This window comes from Trachurus trachurus, assembly GCF_905171665.1.
Source record: "Trachurus trachurus genome assembly, chromosome: 2".
NCBI lineage: Eukaryota > Metazoa > Chordata > Actinopteri > Carangiformes > Carangidae > Trachurus > Trachurus trachurus.
In genome coordinates, this window is record NC_139914.1 from 4786972 (window position 1) to 4803763 (window position 16792).

The 16792-nt window shown below is 43.2% G+C and overlaps 1 protein-coding gene across 2 annotated transcripts in view; it reads right to left on the bottom strand.

The window, feature by feature from the left end:
* Window positions 1–431: 431 nt before the first annotated feature.
* mgat5 (alpha-1,6-mannosylglycoprotein 6-beta-N-acetylglucosaminyltransferase) overlaps window positions 432–16792 on the bottom strand; it is a 78428-nt gene continuing 62067 nt past the window's right edge. For both annotated transcript variants that reach the window (XM_083986318.1, XM_083986317.1), the window contains exons 13-18: window positions 11624–11773; window positions 6012–6158; window positions 5790–5906; window positions 3174–3248; window positions 2123–2280; window positions 432–1395 (exon numbers count right to left, since the gene is read on the bottom strand). In XM_083986318.1, coding sequence (XP_083842444.1) covers window positions 1197–1395; window positions 2123–2280; window positions 3174–3248; window positions 5790–5906; window positions 6012–6158; window positions 11624–11773 — 846 coding nt within the window. In that variant the 3' untranslated portion in view covers window positions 432–1196. The remainder of the gene's footprint in view (window positions 1396–2122; window positions 2281–3173; window positions 3249–5789; window positions 5907–6011; window positions 6159–11623; window positions 11774–16792) is intronic.

Here is a 16792-nt window from a genome sequence, read left to right on the forward strand (position 1 = left end):
AAATGAACACTTTTGTTTCATTCTATAACCTACTGACAAAATGTCTCCCAAATTGGAAATAAAAATATTGTCATTTAGAGCATTTATTTGCAGAAAATGGCAACGATTCTGGTGTTTTCAGACCTTGTATAATGCAAAGAAAACAAATTCATATTCATTTTAAAACAACATAACACTACTTTTTAAACTTAGGAAGAGTTTAGAAATCAAAATTGGTGGAATAATCCCAAACAGTGTTTTTTAAAATTTATTTATAATCTTTCTTCCTCATTAAATATGATTTGGTTCAGGTGATCAGCTAAGTAGAGTGATCAGTTTTTTCTGGTTTTACTATTTATAGGTATGTGTTTGAGTAAAATTAAATTAAAAAAATGTTTGTTTTAATCAACTACCGACAACATTTCTCCCAAAACTGAAATAAAAATATTGTCATTTAGAGCTTTTATTGGCTGAAAATGACTAAACTAGTCTATATAACAAAAAATATCAAGTCTTTTCAGACCTTGAATAATAATAATGCAAAGAAAACATGTTCATATTTATTCCTTGACAACACAGCAAGAATATTTTAACTCAGGAAGAGTTTTTATGGGTGGGATAATGTCAATGTTTAATCCCAGCAGTGGTTTTTATAATCTTTTATAATCTAGAATGAGTTGCGTTTGTGTTGGTATTTAAAAAAGAAAAGAAAATAATGACTATCAGTCAAGAAATATTTGTGAAAGTGGTCTCTATTTTTTTCCAGAGCTGTATATATATTTGCATGTATGTGTGTGTGTGTGTGTGTGTATGTGGTAGAGGGGGGGTTTGGGCCTTCAGTTGTGCCAGTCCAGTGTAAATCTACCTAAAGAATAAACAGTTTCAGATTTGAACAGGGGGAAGGGAGGGGGGCGAGGGCGAGCTGTCAATCAATCAATCAATTAATCAATTGATCGATCAAGAAGGGGGCGGGGCTTGAGTCTCTGCTGGTCAACCTGCTGGTCACTCAGACAGGAAGCCAGATGTGCAGTCCACCGCTCCTTCGTGTTGCAGCAGCCGAGGGAAACAATAAATATGAAGAACCAACAGTCTGGTGAGTGTCCGTCTTTCTGTCTTTTTTTTTTAATAAGCTGCTCTGACTTCTCTTATCCAGATGCCCTCAGCCTCGTCCAGGTGTTTGTGTGTCCTCGCCGCCGCTGCCGCTCTGCGTGTGGCTGCTATAGACAGTCCTTGCACAGCGCCACCTGGCCCTTCATGTAGTCGCGGCAGGGGCAGATGCGATGCAGCGACTGGTGGGCGCCGGCGCAGCTGAACAGCAGCAGGTCGGACTGGAAGATGCAGTGGCGGCGGGTGTCGCTGTAGGCCGGGACCACCGTGTCGGCGCTCGACTCCACCGTCTGGCAGTCCACGCCGAACCTGAGGGACCAGATCAACACACACACTCTCACACAGCTGGATGATGATGATGAGCCTCCGCCCATTTTATCAGGTAAACGGAGCCCTCTGGTGGCAGCACAGCGAAACTGCAGCTCACAAACTCTAAAATAATAGCACCTCTACTGTAAATACATGTGATTTATATATACAGCTCTGGAAAAAATAAAGAGACCACTCCAAAATGTTCTTAATAAATCAGCCTTATCTCTACATGTATGGCGGCCATCGATTCCAGTGTCTATTGAACTCCAACACAAGCACACCTCGCTCTACTTAGCTGATCACCTGAACCAAATCATATTTAATGAGGAAGAAAGATAAATAAATTTTTTTTAAAACGCTGCTGCGATTAAAAATTGTGATTATTCCACCAATTTTGAATTCCTCCTTCCTAAATTTAGTAGTGTTGTGTTTTAAAATGAATATGAATTTGTTTTCTTTGCATTATACAAGGTCTGAAAACACCAGAGTTGTTGCCATTTTCTGCAAATAAATGCTCTAAATGACAATATTTTTATTTCCAATTTGGGAGACATTTTGTCAGTAGGTTATAGAATGAAACAAAAGTGTTCATTTTACGCAAACACATACCTATGAATAGTAAAACCAGAGGAACTGATAATTTTGAAGTGGTCTCTTCATTTTTTCCAGAGCTGTATATATATGTGTGTGTGTGTGTGTGTGTCTCCGTGTGTGTGTGTCCCACCTGGCCAGGTCTCTGTCCTTGTTGAGGTGCTGGAAGAACGACGGTTCACAGATGAGCTGCTCCTCCTGACACACCTGCTTACAGGAGCGACCGGGCTCGGCCAGCTTCACCTGCAGAGCGCTGAGAGGAGGCCACATCACCTGACCGTGGCAGAAGTCCTGACAACGACGACATCAACAGAGGGTTAAAAACACACAAAGAACAGCTCAACTCTTCTTCAGGTCAGTCAAACTAAAATCATTCTGGGGAAACCTTTGAGATTAAATCATTTAATTCATGAAGGCAACTTGGAATAAATAATTGTTCTGTTACCAACAAAGTTTAAACCTCAAAACATTAGGAGAAAAGAGTCACTGAAACACTTAACTTATCTTGTAAAGACTGAATTTTAATATCCACAAGTTTCCGAACGGGTTAGGGTTATTGTACGTTTACGTTTCCATGGTTTTCAGTCGTCATAGTTGCGGTGGGTAAACGCATGTATCTATTAACGCTGGCTTTTAACACGGATGTCAAATTGTGTGATATCCATCATTGTTAAAAGCTGGTGTGATGATGATCCATGCATTTTACAGATTTTCATTGAGGGAAAAAAAAAAAAAATCCATGCATTTACCGCGACTACCGAAACCATGGAAACGTAAACATAAAATTCCACCAGAAGAGCAAAACCGGGTTACGTTTTTGATGTTCGGAAAAAGGTGGATAGGTGTTGTGAAGTTTTGATGTCTTAATATTCATTACTGGTGTTTGTTTGACATGTTTATGCGATGTTGTTGCTGTCTGCACCGTATAAAACTACAAACTGAAGCCGTTAATAAAATAAAATAAAATAAAAATGCAACATTTTATTCAAGAAGCTTTGCAGAGAATGATTCAGACAGATCATCAATGTGTTATTGAGTTATTGATCTCTGCAGACACGTGTTCAACCTGCTCCACAGCACCACGGTAATCTAATCTAATTTCATCTCATCTCATCTCTGTGGTTGCTAACAGTCTGACTTGTCACCATGACGACTACTGTATAATGATGATGAGGCGGCGGTACCTGGTTCTCGATGAAGGCGTTGACTCTCTGCAGCATCCCCTCGCAGGTGAACTCGTAAGGCAGGTAGGGCTCAATCTGATCAGACACAAAACACAAAACACACTCGGTCACACAACCAACAAAACACTGAACACAGCCAGATTGAGCTCGTTTCTGTGTGTGTACGTACGTCACACACACACTCACACACACACACACACACACACACACACACACACACACACACACACAGCTCAGTCTGGTGTAACATTAGCTGCAGTCTTTGGAGCATTGTCGACCTCCACACTCTGATTTTCAAAGGGAAAACTTCAAACCCTCAGAACAACTGAAATCTTTGTTGCTGCTGCACAAACTCACTTGCTGCTTTTTCCCTTTGTGTATATGTGTGTGTCTGTGTGTATCTGTGTGTGTATCAGGAGGAGTGCAAGCCAAGCTGGAGCCTGGTGCAGCAGCTCTCCATGGATCAAAAAGCACGAGTCTCCACAGACTGGACCAGTTGTTGGGAGTGGACACAGCAGCAGGTGAGCAGCTCTTACATATAAATACAGACCATTTACTATATTTTATTTATGAGTTTTGTTAGTTTTAACACATTGATTGTCATTTTAATGTTTAATTTTATCCTGTTTTATCATTCCTTACTAGATGTGATGTATTAATCTTGTTTAATACTGTCATTTATTGTTTTTTCCTACTGAATTTAATATATATATATGTTGTGCTTGTTCACACAGGTGACTTCAATTTGGTGCCAAACGAGGTCACACCCTCCAGGAAGGCAGAGCTGCATCTCCATTGGCCGAGCACAGGTGTCTGCACTCCCATCCTGACGATCAGCTGCAGCGACCAGAGGAGCAGAGTCCTACAAATAGTCATTCTGCACTGGAGCGTCAGCGGAAGCGTCAGGGATTGCAAAGGGTATGCGACTTAGCCAACACGACTTTGCCAAAGAGACGGAGCCAGGAGGAGCAGAGCACTTCAGGTATTGTATTGTTTATTTCATCTTCAAACAACTTTTACTTCACTTTTTTTTTTTTTAAGCCTTGATCCCATTTCTTGTTTGTGCTTAGGGCCAACAATGGAGTCTGCATGTGCTTCACTTGGTAAGTCAGACATCTTGTAGACCAGGCATTTCCACAAAGGGCCATGTGGATGCTAGTTGGTATCAGTTGAGACAAAAACCAGCATCCACATGGCCCTTTGTGGAAATACCTGGTCTACAAGATGTCTAGACTCCATTGTTGGCCCTAAGCACAAACAAGAAATGGGATCAAGGCTAAAAGTAACATTGAGTCTTTGTCTTCTTTTGTCCCAGGCAGCATCTAGAAGAAAGAACATAGAAAGTCAAGGTGAGTGTTTGTTGAACAAGACTGAATGTAACAAGTTTTACTTATGTGTTTTTCTCAAGGAAATTTAAATCAAATGCAACTGGACTTGGTTATTTGTCTAGGCAGACATTTCACCATTTGGATTTAAATTTCCTTGATAACTATGACCTAGACAAATGAGAATATTCACAGGCTTATGTGTCTTTGTGTTGTTTCAGAGTGACAGTTGCCAACCAAGATGGATGAGCTGAGTTTGTGTTTGCCAGAAAGTAAATAAAGATGTTTGTGTGAAGGTCTTGTGTCTTACTTACCAACAACACTGGCTCTGAAGTCAAAGATGTAGGGCCATGGCTCCCTCGGTGAAGCACGGTGAATTACAATTTAAAGGACAGAGTGCAGACACCTGTGCAGCGCCACCTTCTGGAGGTTGTGACCTCATTGAGCACCAATTGAGCTCAATGCACAGCTCCACAACTTCCTGAACTTAATGCTGCTTTTGTTTCCTGTCATACATTACCAGACAAACTGCTATGTCCATTAATGTAAGACAGGAAACAAAAGGAGCAGTATTAAGTTCAGGAAGTAGTGGAGCTGTGCATTGAGCCCAAATGAGGTCACAACCTCCAGATAGTGGTGGTGCTGCATCAAAATTACAATGCACATGACACAAAAAACAACCACAAGTTACTAAGTCAAACTATTAACAGTTGGGTTTATGTTTTTTTTTCTCTAAGATAAGACCTGTATTGTTTTAATGTGCATTACATTATTAAATCTTGAGAATGCCAAGAAAAACATCTAAGGAGTGAAATTAAGGCAAGGCAACTCAATGTGCTTTATGAAGACAAAACATTTAAAAAGGAAGCATAAAACAGCTTCAGCCTCTGAAAACCACATGGTTATAGTAAATTTTAACAGAGTGATTTGGACAATACTGACATTAACTTCTTAAATCAGAAGTTAATGTCAGTATTGTCCAAATCCCTCTGTTAAAATGTACTGTTACCATGTGGATACAGCACAGGGGAAAGTTAAATTTAACAGATGCTCTGAATCTACTATTAAACCTATAACTGTGTGTTTAACATTTAATTTTACAGATTATTGTTCTTGAGGGGGGGGGGGAAATCCCCAAACTTTTTTTTTATTAAAGCAACCATACATTTGTTTGCAGTGTATTTTGAAAACTGCCTAAAATGAGGAAATCCAATTAGAAATTCAAATTGGTGATCAATGAAAGTGTCTAAATGCTCCTGTATGTGTGTCTGAGTCGTGATTTTTTTTTTACCTTCTGGCTGAGGATGGAGCGGATGGCTCTCTCCACTTCCGCAGAGTTCTCGATGTCCACCGTCCACACGTGGGGCTGACCGATGTACACCTCGGCGTACGGGTGCTGCGACGTCAGCTGTGGACGTCAAACAAAGAAACATGTGGTTTAAAAGTCTCAACATGAGCAAAAGAAGGAAGTGAAGTGAGCAGAAGAAGGAAGTAAAACTCAAGCCTTTCTCACCTCTCTCAGAGTGGGTTTGCCCTTGAAGAAGTCTGTGTTCTTGCTGCTCTTGGGAGGGTTGAACTTGGGGTTGAGGAAGGCGCAGCCGTTGGCGATGGCCTCCAGGGGGGCGGGGCCCTCGTAGGGGAAGGACAGACCCACGAACAGCTGCAGCAAAAGAGACAAAACATCCACCATGAGCTCATCAACCAGCCGTCACATGCTGCTTTTTCAAGGGACAGTTCACCCAAAATTTAAATTTCACTCGCCCATTATCTACTCGCCCTCATGTGGACTAAGGGCTGGGAGAAGTTTCAGAGTCCTCCGTGGCTTCTCTGAGTTACAGGGGGTCTCGGCGTAGCAGTGCATGTCCATATAACGGTTGCAAATGGATACCAACTGTCTTCGTAACAAAAAGACACCCCAAAAAAACATCCAAATACCTCTATGCTGCTCGTATGTAATGTCCAACAAGCTTGAAATATACTTATTTCAAAATATAGACTTATTCAATTTTTTTTCGGGACAATTTCGCATTTCGGCGCTTCAATACAAGACGGACATTACATACGAGCAGCATGGAGGTATTTGGATGTTTTTTGGGGTGTCTTTTTGTTACGAAGACAGTTGGTATCTATTTGCAACCGTTATGTGGACATGCACTGCTACGCCGAGACCCCCTGTAACTCAGAGAAGCCACGGAGGACTCTGAAACTTCTCCCAGCCCTTAGTCGACATGAGGGTGAGTAGATAATGAGTGAGTGAAATTTCAATTTTGGGTGAACTATCCCTTTAAATAAAAAGACACATTTAAACTTCAGTGGCCTTCACTCTGACCCCCTCGTCACCGGCTGCCAAAAGCGTCAGACTCATTTCACTGATCTGAGTCCAGCAGGAAGGAGCCGTCTGGTGACACAGGCGACATCGGAGGGTGAAAAGTTTAGTGTGTTTGCTGACGGCAGCAGTTGAAACAAAAGCCCCCTCCCGTGTTATTAACAGCTCACACAGCAGAGGCAGCACTTCTCCTATATTACACAGGGAGGGTGTGAAGACCCTGCTGTGACTCCTTGTCCTCCGACCGTTAGAATAACAACTAACTACAGTACTTTAGCATGAAAACAAGCTGAAAGATGCTGACTGGATTCAATTAAAACAACTTTTTTAAACACATGTCCACTTGCTACCAAAACCTCTGACTCTGAAAAGGTAAAATGATCATGCAGCTTTTCTCATCCATTAAATAATCCCTTTAAAACATGCTTCTTTGCAGTTCTTGCACTGAGAACAAATAAGAGTCATTAACCAGTGCAGGATACATATTAACATTTAACTGAGTCAGACAGGAGACTAATTATTTGGAAAAACAAGTAAATTAACTCAAACTAGTGAAGTTGCATGGAGAGAGGATGACAGTGAAATTACAGAAACTTGTTCAGAGAGATTTAAAAGTCTGTAACGTGCACTTCAACAGAGTCAAACCCATCTGATTTCATTTAACTAGTGAACATATAAAGAAGCGGAGGAGACTCTAATAACACGATGAAGGAGGGAGGCGACACACAATCTGTGTCTAATTTAGTCGAGGGAGTGGGAGAGAGTTAGTCGGCGACAATGGTCAGTCTGTGTGTGTGCGTGTGTGTGTGTGTGTCTCCATAGCAGCAGACCAGAACAGGCTGAACAATGTGTCTTTAACACACACACACACACACACACACACACACACACACACACACACACACACACACACACACACACACACACACACACACACACACACAGTGATGTACCATGAAGAGTGTGTGTGGCTGTGAATTCGTCTCTTTTACAACAACAGACGTCTGCCAGCAGGTGGCAGCAGAGCACACGTCTTCCTCTGTGTGTGTCTGTGTGTGTGTGTCCCTCTGCTGAGAAACAGTTGACCACTATTTATAGGAGGAGGAGGAGGGGGGAGAGGAGAGAAGAGAGGAGACACTGAAGGACTCAGAGGGAGAAATTAACGGCCGCTGCCCACCACCGAGTCTCTGATGGATTTAAAGCAGGAATCAATAGGAATCTTGGTCCTTTAGGTGAAAGCTCCTGATCAGTCCACATTAAAAAGGTATTTCACATATTCATGCGTGAGGCCGAGAGCCGCCGGCGTCAAGGACGAGCAGCTCATAAGAGGAGACGCTGCTGCTGCTGCTGCTGCTGCTTATTGATCAGCGCCTGTGTCTGTGGTGTAAATATAGATCCGGTTCTTAGCAGCTGTGCAGGACGACGACAGGAGCCGAGTTTAAAATACAGATCCAGGTCGAGATTTTAAGTGCGCTTTATAAAAACACACCTTTTCTCCTTGGCCTTCGGTTCCACAAGGACTTCTAATCCTGGCTAGTTTTGTTTAAAATATCTATTAGTGCACTGCTGTTTATGACTACTGTAGCTGTAATGCGCATATGTTTGTATATGTACGTACGTATGTACATGTACATACATTTGTGTGTGAGAATGTGTGACGGTATGCATGTCTTCTGGTTTCTTGTACATGCGTTGTTTTTTGTTTCTGTCTCTGCTCTGTGAAGCACTTTGGACGACTGTCACAGGTCTTTTTAACTGTGCTATATAAATAAAAGTGAACTTGAACTCCTCAAAGAAAAGTCAAAGTTACTTCCCCGCCGCCTGATGTCAGAGACTTCTCCAGAGGAAAACTCATGTCAGACGTCGGCAGCAACATGTTTTTAGTCTTCACTGCTGTGTTTTTACAGCACGCCGTCGACGGTTTAAAGCCCACGAGGCCAATTAGCTCTGGACATGTGTAGGTAACAAAACGTGTTGTTTAAGCAGCGCCACACCTCCCTGTCTGTCCAGTGAGCTCTTCAACAACCACACAGCTTCAAGTCAAGCGTGTGGGCTTTTGTGGGTTTTAATGGGGCCGCTGTCTCCGTGCACAACCACGTGTAATGATGACATTGACAAGATGTGGAAGTTTACGTTTGAGTGAGTGAGTGCTGCTTCCTTTTAGGCTCTGAGCCGCTGTAATGATCTGCTTCATCGCTGAATACACCTTTGATTTTCTCTCTCCGTCTCGTCTCTGGGTTCTTGGTTTTTAGTTTCTGGACAGAACAGAGCTGGATTTGCCGGTGAGGTACTGAAGCCTCGCTGCGGCCGAAGCAACGCTCAGGATCTTTTTTTTTGATACAAAAGGGGGTTTAAGATCGTTATCCTTTTTCTTTTTCTACAGCTGCCTGAATCATGATGTATGGATTTCTTCCTCCGCCCCAGCTCCTGTCTGATGTCTCTCTCTCTCTCTCTCTCTCTCTCTCCCTCTCTCTCCTTCCTGCTCTGATGGGAAAGCATCTGGTTTCAGAGGATCCACAAATCGAAGCTCCATCCTCCTCCATCCTCTTCGCTCCTTTTGAAAAAGACTCTGGAGCCAGAGCACACAGACAAGACTCCATCTTTCACTGCCAGCAGCACTTATAATGACAGTTTTCACCTTCAGCAGACAGACGCCGGCGCTGTCGCTGTCAGGTGTCTGATGATCACCGTGTCATTTTAATTCCATGTCTCCGTTGCAGCGAGGAAGCTCCAAAACAATAAGAATCATTGTTTCCTCTGCATGCGGCTGAAAGAAAAGTACTGCAGGTCCTGTAATTTAATTTAATTCACTGCCAGCTGTGATCGTCCAATCACGGCTTCATGACTGAGACTTGGCCCGTGGAGCTACGGATTCCTCCACCGAGGAGGAGCGACTTCCCAAAAACTAAAGATCAAGATACAAACTAAACATTTATCACAGAGCTTTTAGGACGTTTAAAGGGATAGTTCACCCAAAATTCAAATTTCAATTTTCTACGTCCAAAAAGACACACCAAAAAACATCCAAATACCTCCATAGTGCTCGTCTGTAATGTCCCTCTTGTATTGAAGCCCGAACATGAGAAATTGTTCCGAAAAAATTAAATAAGTCTATATTTTAAGCTTGTTTTAAGCTTGTTTTTAGCGTAAGCTCCCAGTGTCTCAGTTAACTGCTCTGCCAGTGTCAGTGCAAATCGCGCAATTTTTTTCTGAACAATTTCTCATGTCGGGGCTTCAATACAAGAGAGACATTACAGACGAGCACTATGGAGGTATTTGGATGTTTTTTGGTGTGTCTTTTTGGACGAAGAAAATTGAGCTCCGTTGGCAACCGTCATATGGACATGCAGTGCTGCACGGAGCCCCGCTGTAACTCAGAGAAGGCACGGAGGACTCTGAAACTTCTCCCAGAAGAAGAAATTTGAATTTTGGGTGAACTATCCCTTTAAGTTTTTTCATCCAACCTAATGGAACTAGTGTCAGCTTATTTAGTCAGCTGGCATGTACTGTTTATGGCATGTGAACTATTACAGCTGCAAACGAATGAATGCAGTGTATCGAAGTGATAAGACAAAGTGATGATGATAATTTGCCAATAGCTTATCAGTACAGCCAGTGTTTAAAAGACTATGAGGAATCTTCCACTGTTAAAAAAAACTGCACACATGCTTCACTGAGTGTGCACCCAGCTGAACTGCAGTGACGTCAGAGCAGCGTGTTGAAATACTAACACCGATCAGCTGATACCGATCACTTCTGGCATTTCCAGGGATGTGTGACGCCTCAGCCGGAGACACTGGCAGACACGTTGTTTTGATTTGGTGTCTTGGCACGTGCTGGTACACTGAGCAAGACGAGAGGCAAGACTACACACTACACACTAACACACTGCACTACACTGCACAGCCCAGTGCTTCAGTGTCAATGCATTGAAGGTGATTGGTTACTAGAGGGATCAATCAGAGCTTCCCTGACCCGTCTGTCTGCAGTTTGTGCCAACTCCACTACTATGACTGCTGCTGCTGCAACGAAACAAAGCACAGCTGTGTTCAACAGCTCGGCGCACACTGTGTGAACACATGAAGTGTGAACACATGAAGTGTGTTCTGGTGCCGACACGTGTTCGTACGTCACCGCCGCCACTGGAGGCGACGGTGGGCTCAGAAGCCGAGGCCTCGTCTTTGTGACAGAGAGAGAGAGAGAGAGAGGCCGGAGTAGTGAGAGGAAGAGAAAATACAGCCACTCGACTGAAGGCTCTCTGAGGAGAGAGGAGAGGACCTCTAGTCGCAGCAAGACATCTGAATAAGATCATATCAGATATACTGATGCATTGAAACGTGCTTTCAGGTGTTTCCATTAAATATAAACCTGAATGTCTGAGCAATCCTGTTGTTTCGCTTCATTCATAGACGGCCATTCAAAACGAACGCCTCACACTGACTGACTGCAGCTACAGGAATGTTCAGAGCAGCTTTTAAGGTCGCGGCACATTGAAGAAAGAAAAAAAAAGAGGCCAGAGTTTGTGAAATAAACCAACACTGTGTCCTCAGTTCTCTGCAGGTTAGCTGGAGTTTCCACCGCACTTTCTCGGTCTTCATTTAAAAAGAAATGTCCAAGAGACGAGCGTAGGCGTTGGTTTTTGGCTTCCACAGTCTTCTAATAACAACATCCTCTCACACTTATTATCTCGCTGCAGAGTCACTCTTTTTTTTGTTCATGAGACGATTCACAGCCATGTCTTTGTGTGTGTGTGTGTGTCTGTGTGTGTCTGTGTGTGTGTGTGTGGGGGGAAGACTGACCTTGGTCTCTCGGAGGAGGAACTGCAGGTCTCGGCCGCTCAGTATCCCGTGGTTCTTGACGTAGCTGGGCAGGTGCACGGTGCTGGTGCCGTGCACGGTGCCGTGGACCTCCATGTAGCTGTGGATGATGTCCAGGTATTTCTTCTTGTCCTGGAAGAAACAACAAGAAGAAGAAAAAGAAGAAAACAGGCACAGTCAGTTTTTTTTGCTCTCTCCGTGACAAACTGAAATTTTAAAATCAATGCATTAAAAACATTTGACTTTTTTCAGGTTAAGCCGGTGTAATCCTGAAAAAAACAAAACACTCTCCTGCATAATTACATTTTTTTTTTAGCGAGCGGATCAGTATCATTACTTTGTTATGCAGCCTGGTGAACTTTTGTTCATGCTACCTGTCCGACCATCTGGCCACAGCGACAGGCTCGGCTAAAAATATCCCTGTGTGAAGAGCATCGGTGCACACAACAGCCTGCTATTGTTGTTAAAGTCCACCTGATCTGTGATGCCCCAGATCAAACGCACTATAAACTATTCAGAGGATTTTCCAGTGAAACCTGCTTCCTTTATACAACCACCAGTCATGAACCAGAGCACTTTCATCACACAGGGGACGCTGCACAAAGTCAAAAGTGAAAGAGATTTAGAGGGACACGACACTAATTTTACACATCACACATCGCGATTACAACGACTCCTGTTTGATGTCTCGTGCTTTACAGAAAAGTCAGGACATCTGGAGCTCTGCTGCATCAATTATGGTGAATTTACCACTTCTGGCCTTATCAATTAAGTCAACGGTGCTTCAAACGAAGGATCATGGAGGAAAACCATGAGTGGATCTTGTAGAAAACGTATTTGCCTAAACAAATAGATGTGTTTAATTTTCCTCTCTCATTGCATTATTTAACGTGTAACAGAATTAGAAAAGATGTAAAAGAAACAGTGAAATAGTGACAGTGACCTGAGATGGTGAGCATCTTTTTTTTTGTCCTGTCAAGCTGCTCACTGAGCTTCTTCTTTATTTTAAAAATAATAATTCATGTTAATCAGATTGGATAGAAACACTACTTCCATAATAATAAAAGGCTTTTGATCGTCCCCTCACTGAGACTGTCACAGCAGGTCTTTGATTTCCAAAAACGAGGACATGACAGTTTCGTAACCGAGACCAAAATCTGCACACAAAATATTCCCCCGTGTCGTCTCCTACTGTTGAACCGTCGCTCTCACTTTGTTCTCCACCTGCTACAGACGGAGCCACGTGGGAAGCGGAGAGCGGAGAACAGAGGAGCTGAGTGCTCTCAAAGCCGCGGCCTTCTGGGAGGCAGAGTACAGTACAGTACATGGGAGCTGGTCATTTCCTCCATAATGATGGGATGCCTCAGAGGCGCACTTAGTGTGAGCACAAAGTCATGCTCACTAGAAATGTATTGATTACCGATAGATTCAACCCTCATGTGGCGGCAAAACCTCATTATTACCACAGTAAAGTTTACCCATGCCTCCTACACACCAGCAGCTCTGCCTCAGGGGCACGTCCAAGCTCTCACTCTGGTAGTGTGTGTCTGTGTGTGTGTGTGTGTGTGTGTCTGTGTGTGTGTGTGTTTGTGAGAGCGAATGTATGTGTGTGTCTACCTCAGTGCTTTAGAGGCTTAAATTTCAGGTAGCCGCTCGTCAGGGTCCCCGGAGGCCCGGCTATCTGATGCCTGAGGCCAACCTACTGTAACTAAAGCAGCCTGTGTGTGTGTGTGTGTGTGTGTGTGTGTGTGTGTGTGTGTGTGTGTGTGTGTGTGTGTGTGTGTGTGTGTGTGTGTGTGTGTGTGTGTGTGTGTGTGTGTGTGTGTGTGTGTGTGTGTGTGTGTGTGTGTGTGTGTGTGAGAGTGCGTGATCAAGTCCTAATTAGAAGGCGAAATCACTACCCTGTAATCTTTTCACTCAGGAGAGCTGAGCTAGGATTTATGTACGAGGGGGATTTATAAATGAAGGTTACCGGCAGGTATCTAAGGAGGAAACACGCTGCTATTTCTACATGTTTTACCCTTCAGAGCTGAAAAAAAATGCTGTAACTCCAATGATTTGTGACATTTTCAATAGATCTTTGTTGCATTTCTAAATCAGTTCATGTCAGCTCAGGTCCCATTAAAGGCTGCACTTAGATGGTAACGGTTTGTTGACATTCAACAAAGCATAAAACTGAATTTATAAAGTGATATTGTACGAGGTGAGATCTTCATGTTTTGTTTTTTTTATAGGGCTCCAGACTAACATCTAACTTCAAATTTTAGGAGCACAAGAAGAAAATGTAGGGGCGCACGCTGACTTGCAAGTCAAATATTCACATTTTCTTTTCATTCATGATCCTCACACACATTTACTGGTTTCACATGAGCAAGTAGATGATACATTTACTTGCACTGTCTCAAATTTTAGGGGCAAAATGCCTCCATTTAGGGGCAGTTTGGAGCCCTGAGATTATATATCAGGTCTATGTTTTACATTAATACTGTGACAGTGCTCAATCCACAGAGAGAGACTATAATAATTTACATCTTTTATCTGTGAATGGACTGAATGTATCAGAGCTGAAGACTGCACAGGAGTGTAAATACACGATGCAGCTGTGACAGAGAGAAAACAAAGAACAAGTGAAGAAAGACATCATCACGTTCCTGAAGGCAGAAGGATGTGTGTTTATTGTAAACGCTTCAGTGCATGTGTGTGTGTGTGTGTGTGTGGCATACAGTTGGCTGCCCCGACCCTCCGAGGCAGTCGCCACACAAAGCTTCACGGTCAGAGGACATCGCTCGCCAGATGCTCTGTGGAGTGAGGCAGGACTCGGCTCACACAGACTGAATAAAGGAAGACGATGCTCAACAAAAACAGTAACAACAACAACACAGAAACAGGCTGGAAGATGAAGGAAACTGTACAGATGTGGAGCATGTTAAGAGACCTGTGGTTAGTTTTTCGACGAATCGTGGTTTCTCTCTGCTTTTCCGTCTCGTAACGACGTTGTGTCAACTTCTATTCATAACCCTGTCTCAGCTGTCAGCACACTGTGAAGCACAAAGAAGTTATGACTGTGGAGCGCGAAGAAGACCGATAACATTATAAGACATCTTCCCCCCCTTTTGTGTCCTCGCACAACGTCTACTACGTCTTTATTCATCTGTGCGGTCTAAGTGGATGCGTGTACGAGAATGTACAACACGCTGCGTGAAAACGGGAAGGAGATGGATCGCGGCAGCCTTGCAGCAGCACAGGAGCACATACTTGGGGGAGTTATAAAATAACTGCTTTAGCCGGAGAGGTTGATTGAAGCAGGAGCGAAGGAGGAGGAGGCGGAGCAGGAGCCCAGTTTTTTATGACCTTGTAAATCAGAGGGAATTTGTAAACCCTGGTTGTGAGAGGAAACAGGAGAAGCTGTAGCTGCTCTCTGCTGGAGGAGGAGGAGGAGGAGGAGGAGGAGGAGGCTGAGAGATGAGCATCAGGGGAAGAGAGCTTACTGTGAGAGACACAGTGGAGAAATGAAGGGAGGAAAAGGCCAAGATACATACACAGCTACTCACAGTCCATGCTGCTGAACGGGATAGTGTTTGTATAATAGCAAATGAGCTTCTGTCAAATTAGAAGTTGTAGAGAAAACATCGAAGACTTCTAGATCCAAGACTTTCAATGAAGCGTAAGGAGGAAGTTTTCTTCTACAGGCCTTGATGCCCGATTCCGATTTGTTGCCTATATCCAATTTTTTTTGTCCATCTGCTTACATGAATTATTGAAGTGACCCATATCTGATATCTGCATTTATTTACACCTGCTTCGACGCATTATTGATGACGTACAACTCGCATTGCCAGGGAATATCCAATCTGTCTTTTTAGACTGCAGATGCATCGGAAATTCGATTTCTATCTGATTTGTTTCTACATATAACGGGGCCTGACTCCGATCTGACAGTATCCGATATCGTGTGTTTTTTTCCCCCGTTTACAGATCCGATCGGTGCCAGTTGCTTTTTCTCTCTGTATTTCCTTTTCCACAATGCATATTCAGTCTTTTCTAATCATTATTACTTTATTTTATTCCTCCAAAGATAATGTGTCAATATAGAGGCAAGGTGAGCTGTTTGTTTGTACAAGGCCACTTCTTCCTTTTGAATTCTCTATGGAAGTGGGAATCAATCACCTTCATACAGTATATGTGAGTGTACAGCAGATTTCCTCTTTTCTCTGTAACGTCTCCTCTCTATATGTTCCTACAGGGACGGCGCTTCAGGGCTGAGAGCAGATTCTGATGTTTCAGCACTTTATCCTGACAGGTAGCCGCGCCGAGGCACCAGGGACGGAGCAGATTCATCTCGCTTTACTGCACATTTCAGATGAAAACTATCAACTTCTCCTTCCACCTGAGACACTGTGCATGAGAGAAACGCTCTTGTCTTTGTATTTCTTTCTTTCTTTCATATGAATTGAATAGCGCATTACCGCTGCCTGTAGCTTCAGCGTTTACTTAACAGTGATGGTTTCCAGGTCTTAAATTGGAAAAAAAGTCATAAAATAAAATAAAATAAAATAGTTTCTGAGTCTACCTCAGTAACTTCAAGAGGCGAGAGCAGCTTTTGCCTCATTAGCATGTAGACAGGTGCACTCAGTTTGACTTACTCGACCCTTAAACTGCGTTCAACATCAAACACTTCTCAGATCGTCTACCCATCTGAAATTATTTCCATCTGACAGACTCCAGGGCCCCGAACTGGAAGCTTGTCAGTCAGGACAAAAATACACCTCATCCTTCCTTCCTTCCTGAGGAGAAATCATTTACATTTCATACAGTAAGCCACACACACACAGCTGAGAAAAAGAGCCACGTTGCAGCATTTACTGGTCATAAAATGTGAAAATTATGTCGACAAACAAAATGACTCCAAGCAAATTGCAATATTTTGTCTTATTCTCAGTGCTAGTGGATTTAATAACAGGTCACCATGCACAGGGTTCACTTCTTTGTCCTCCTACTGTACATGCAGAGTCCATTATGCACGCGTCTTTGCAATGACACCATAAAGGTGAGTCAGTCATCAGCGATAACGCTATTGGGTCATTTCGAAGCGTGGTGATTTGCACAAGGGCACTTTAGCGATATGAATCATCTATCAGAGCTATCGGGGCC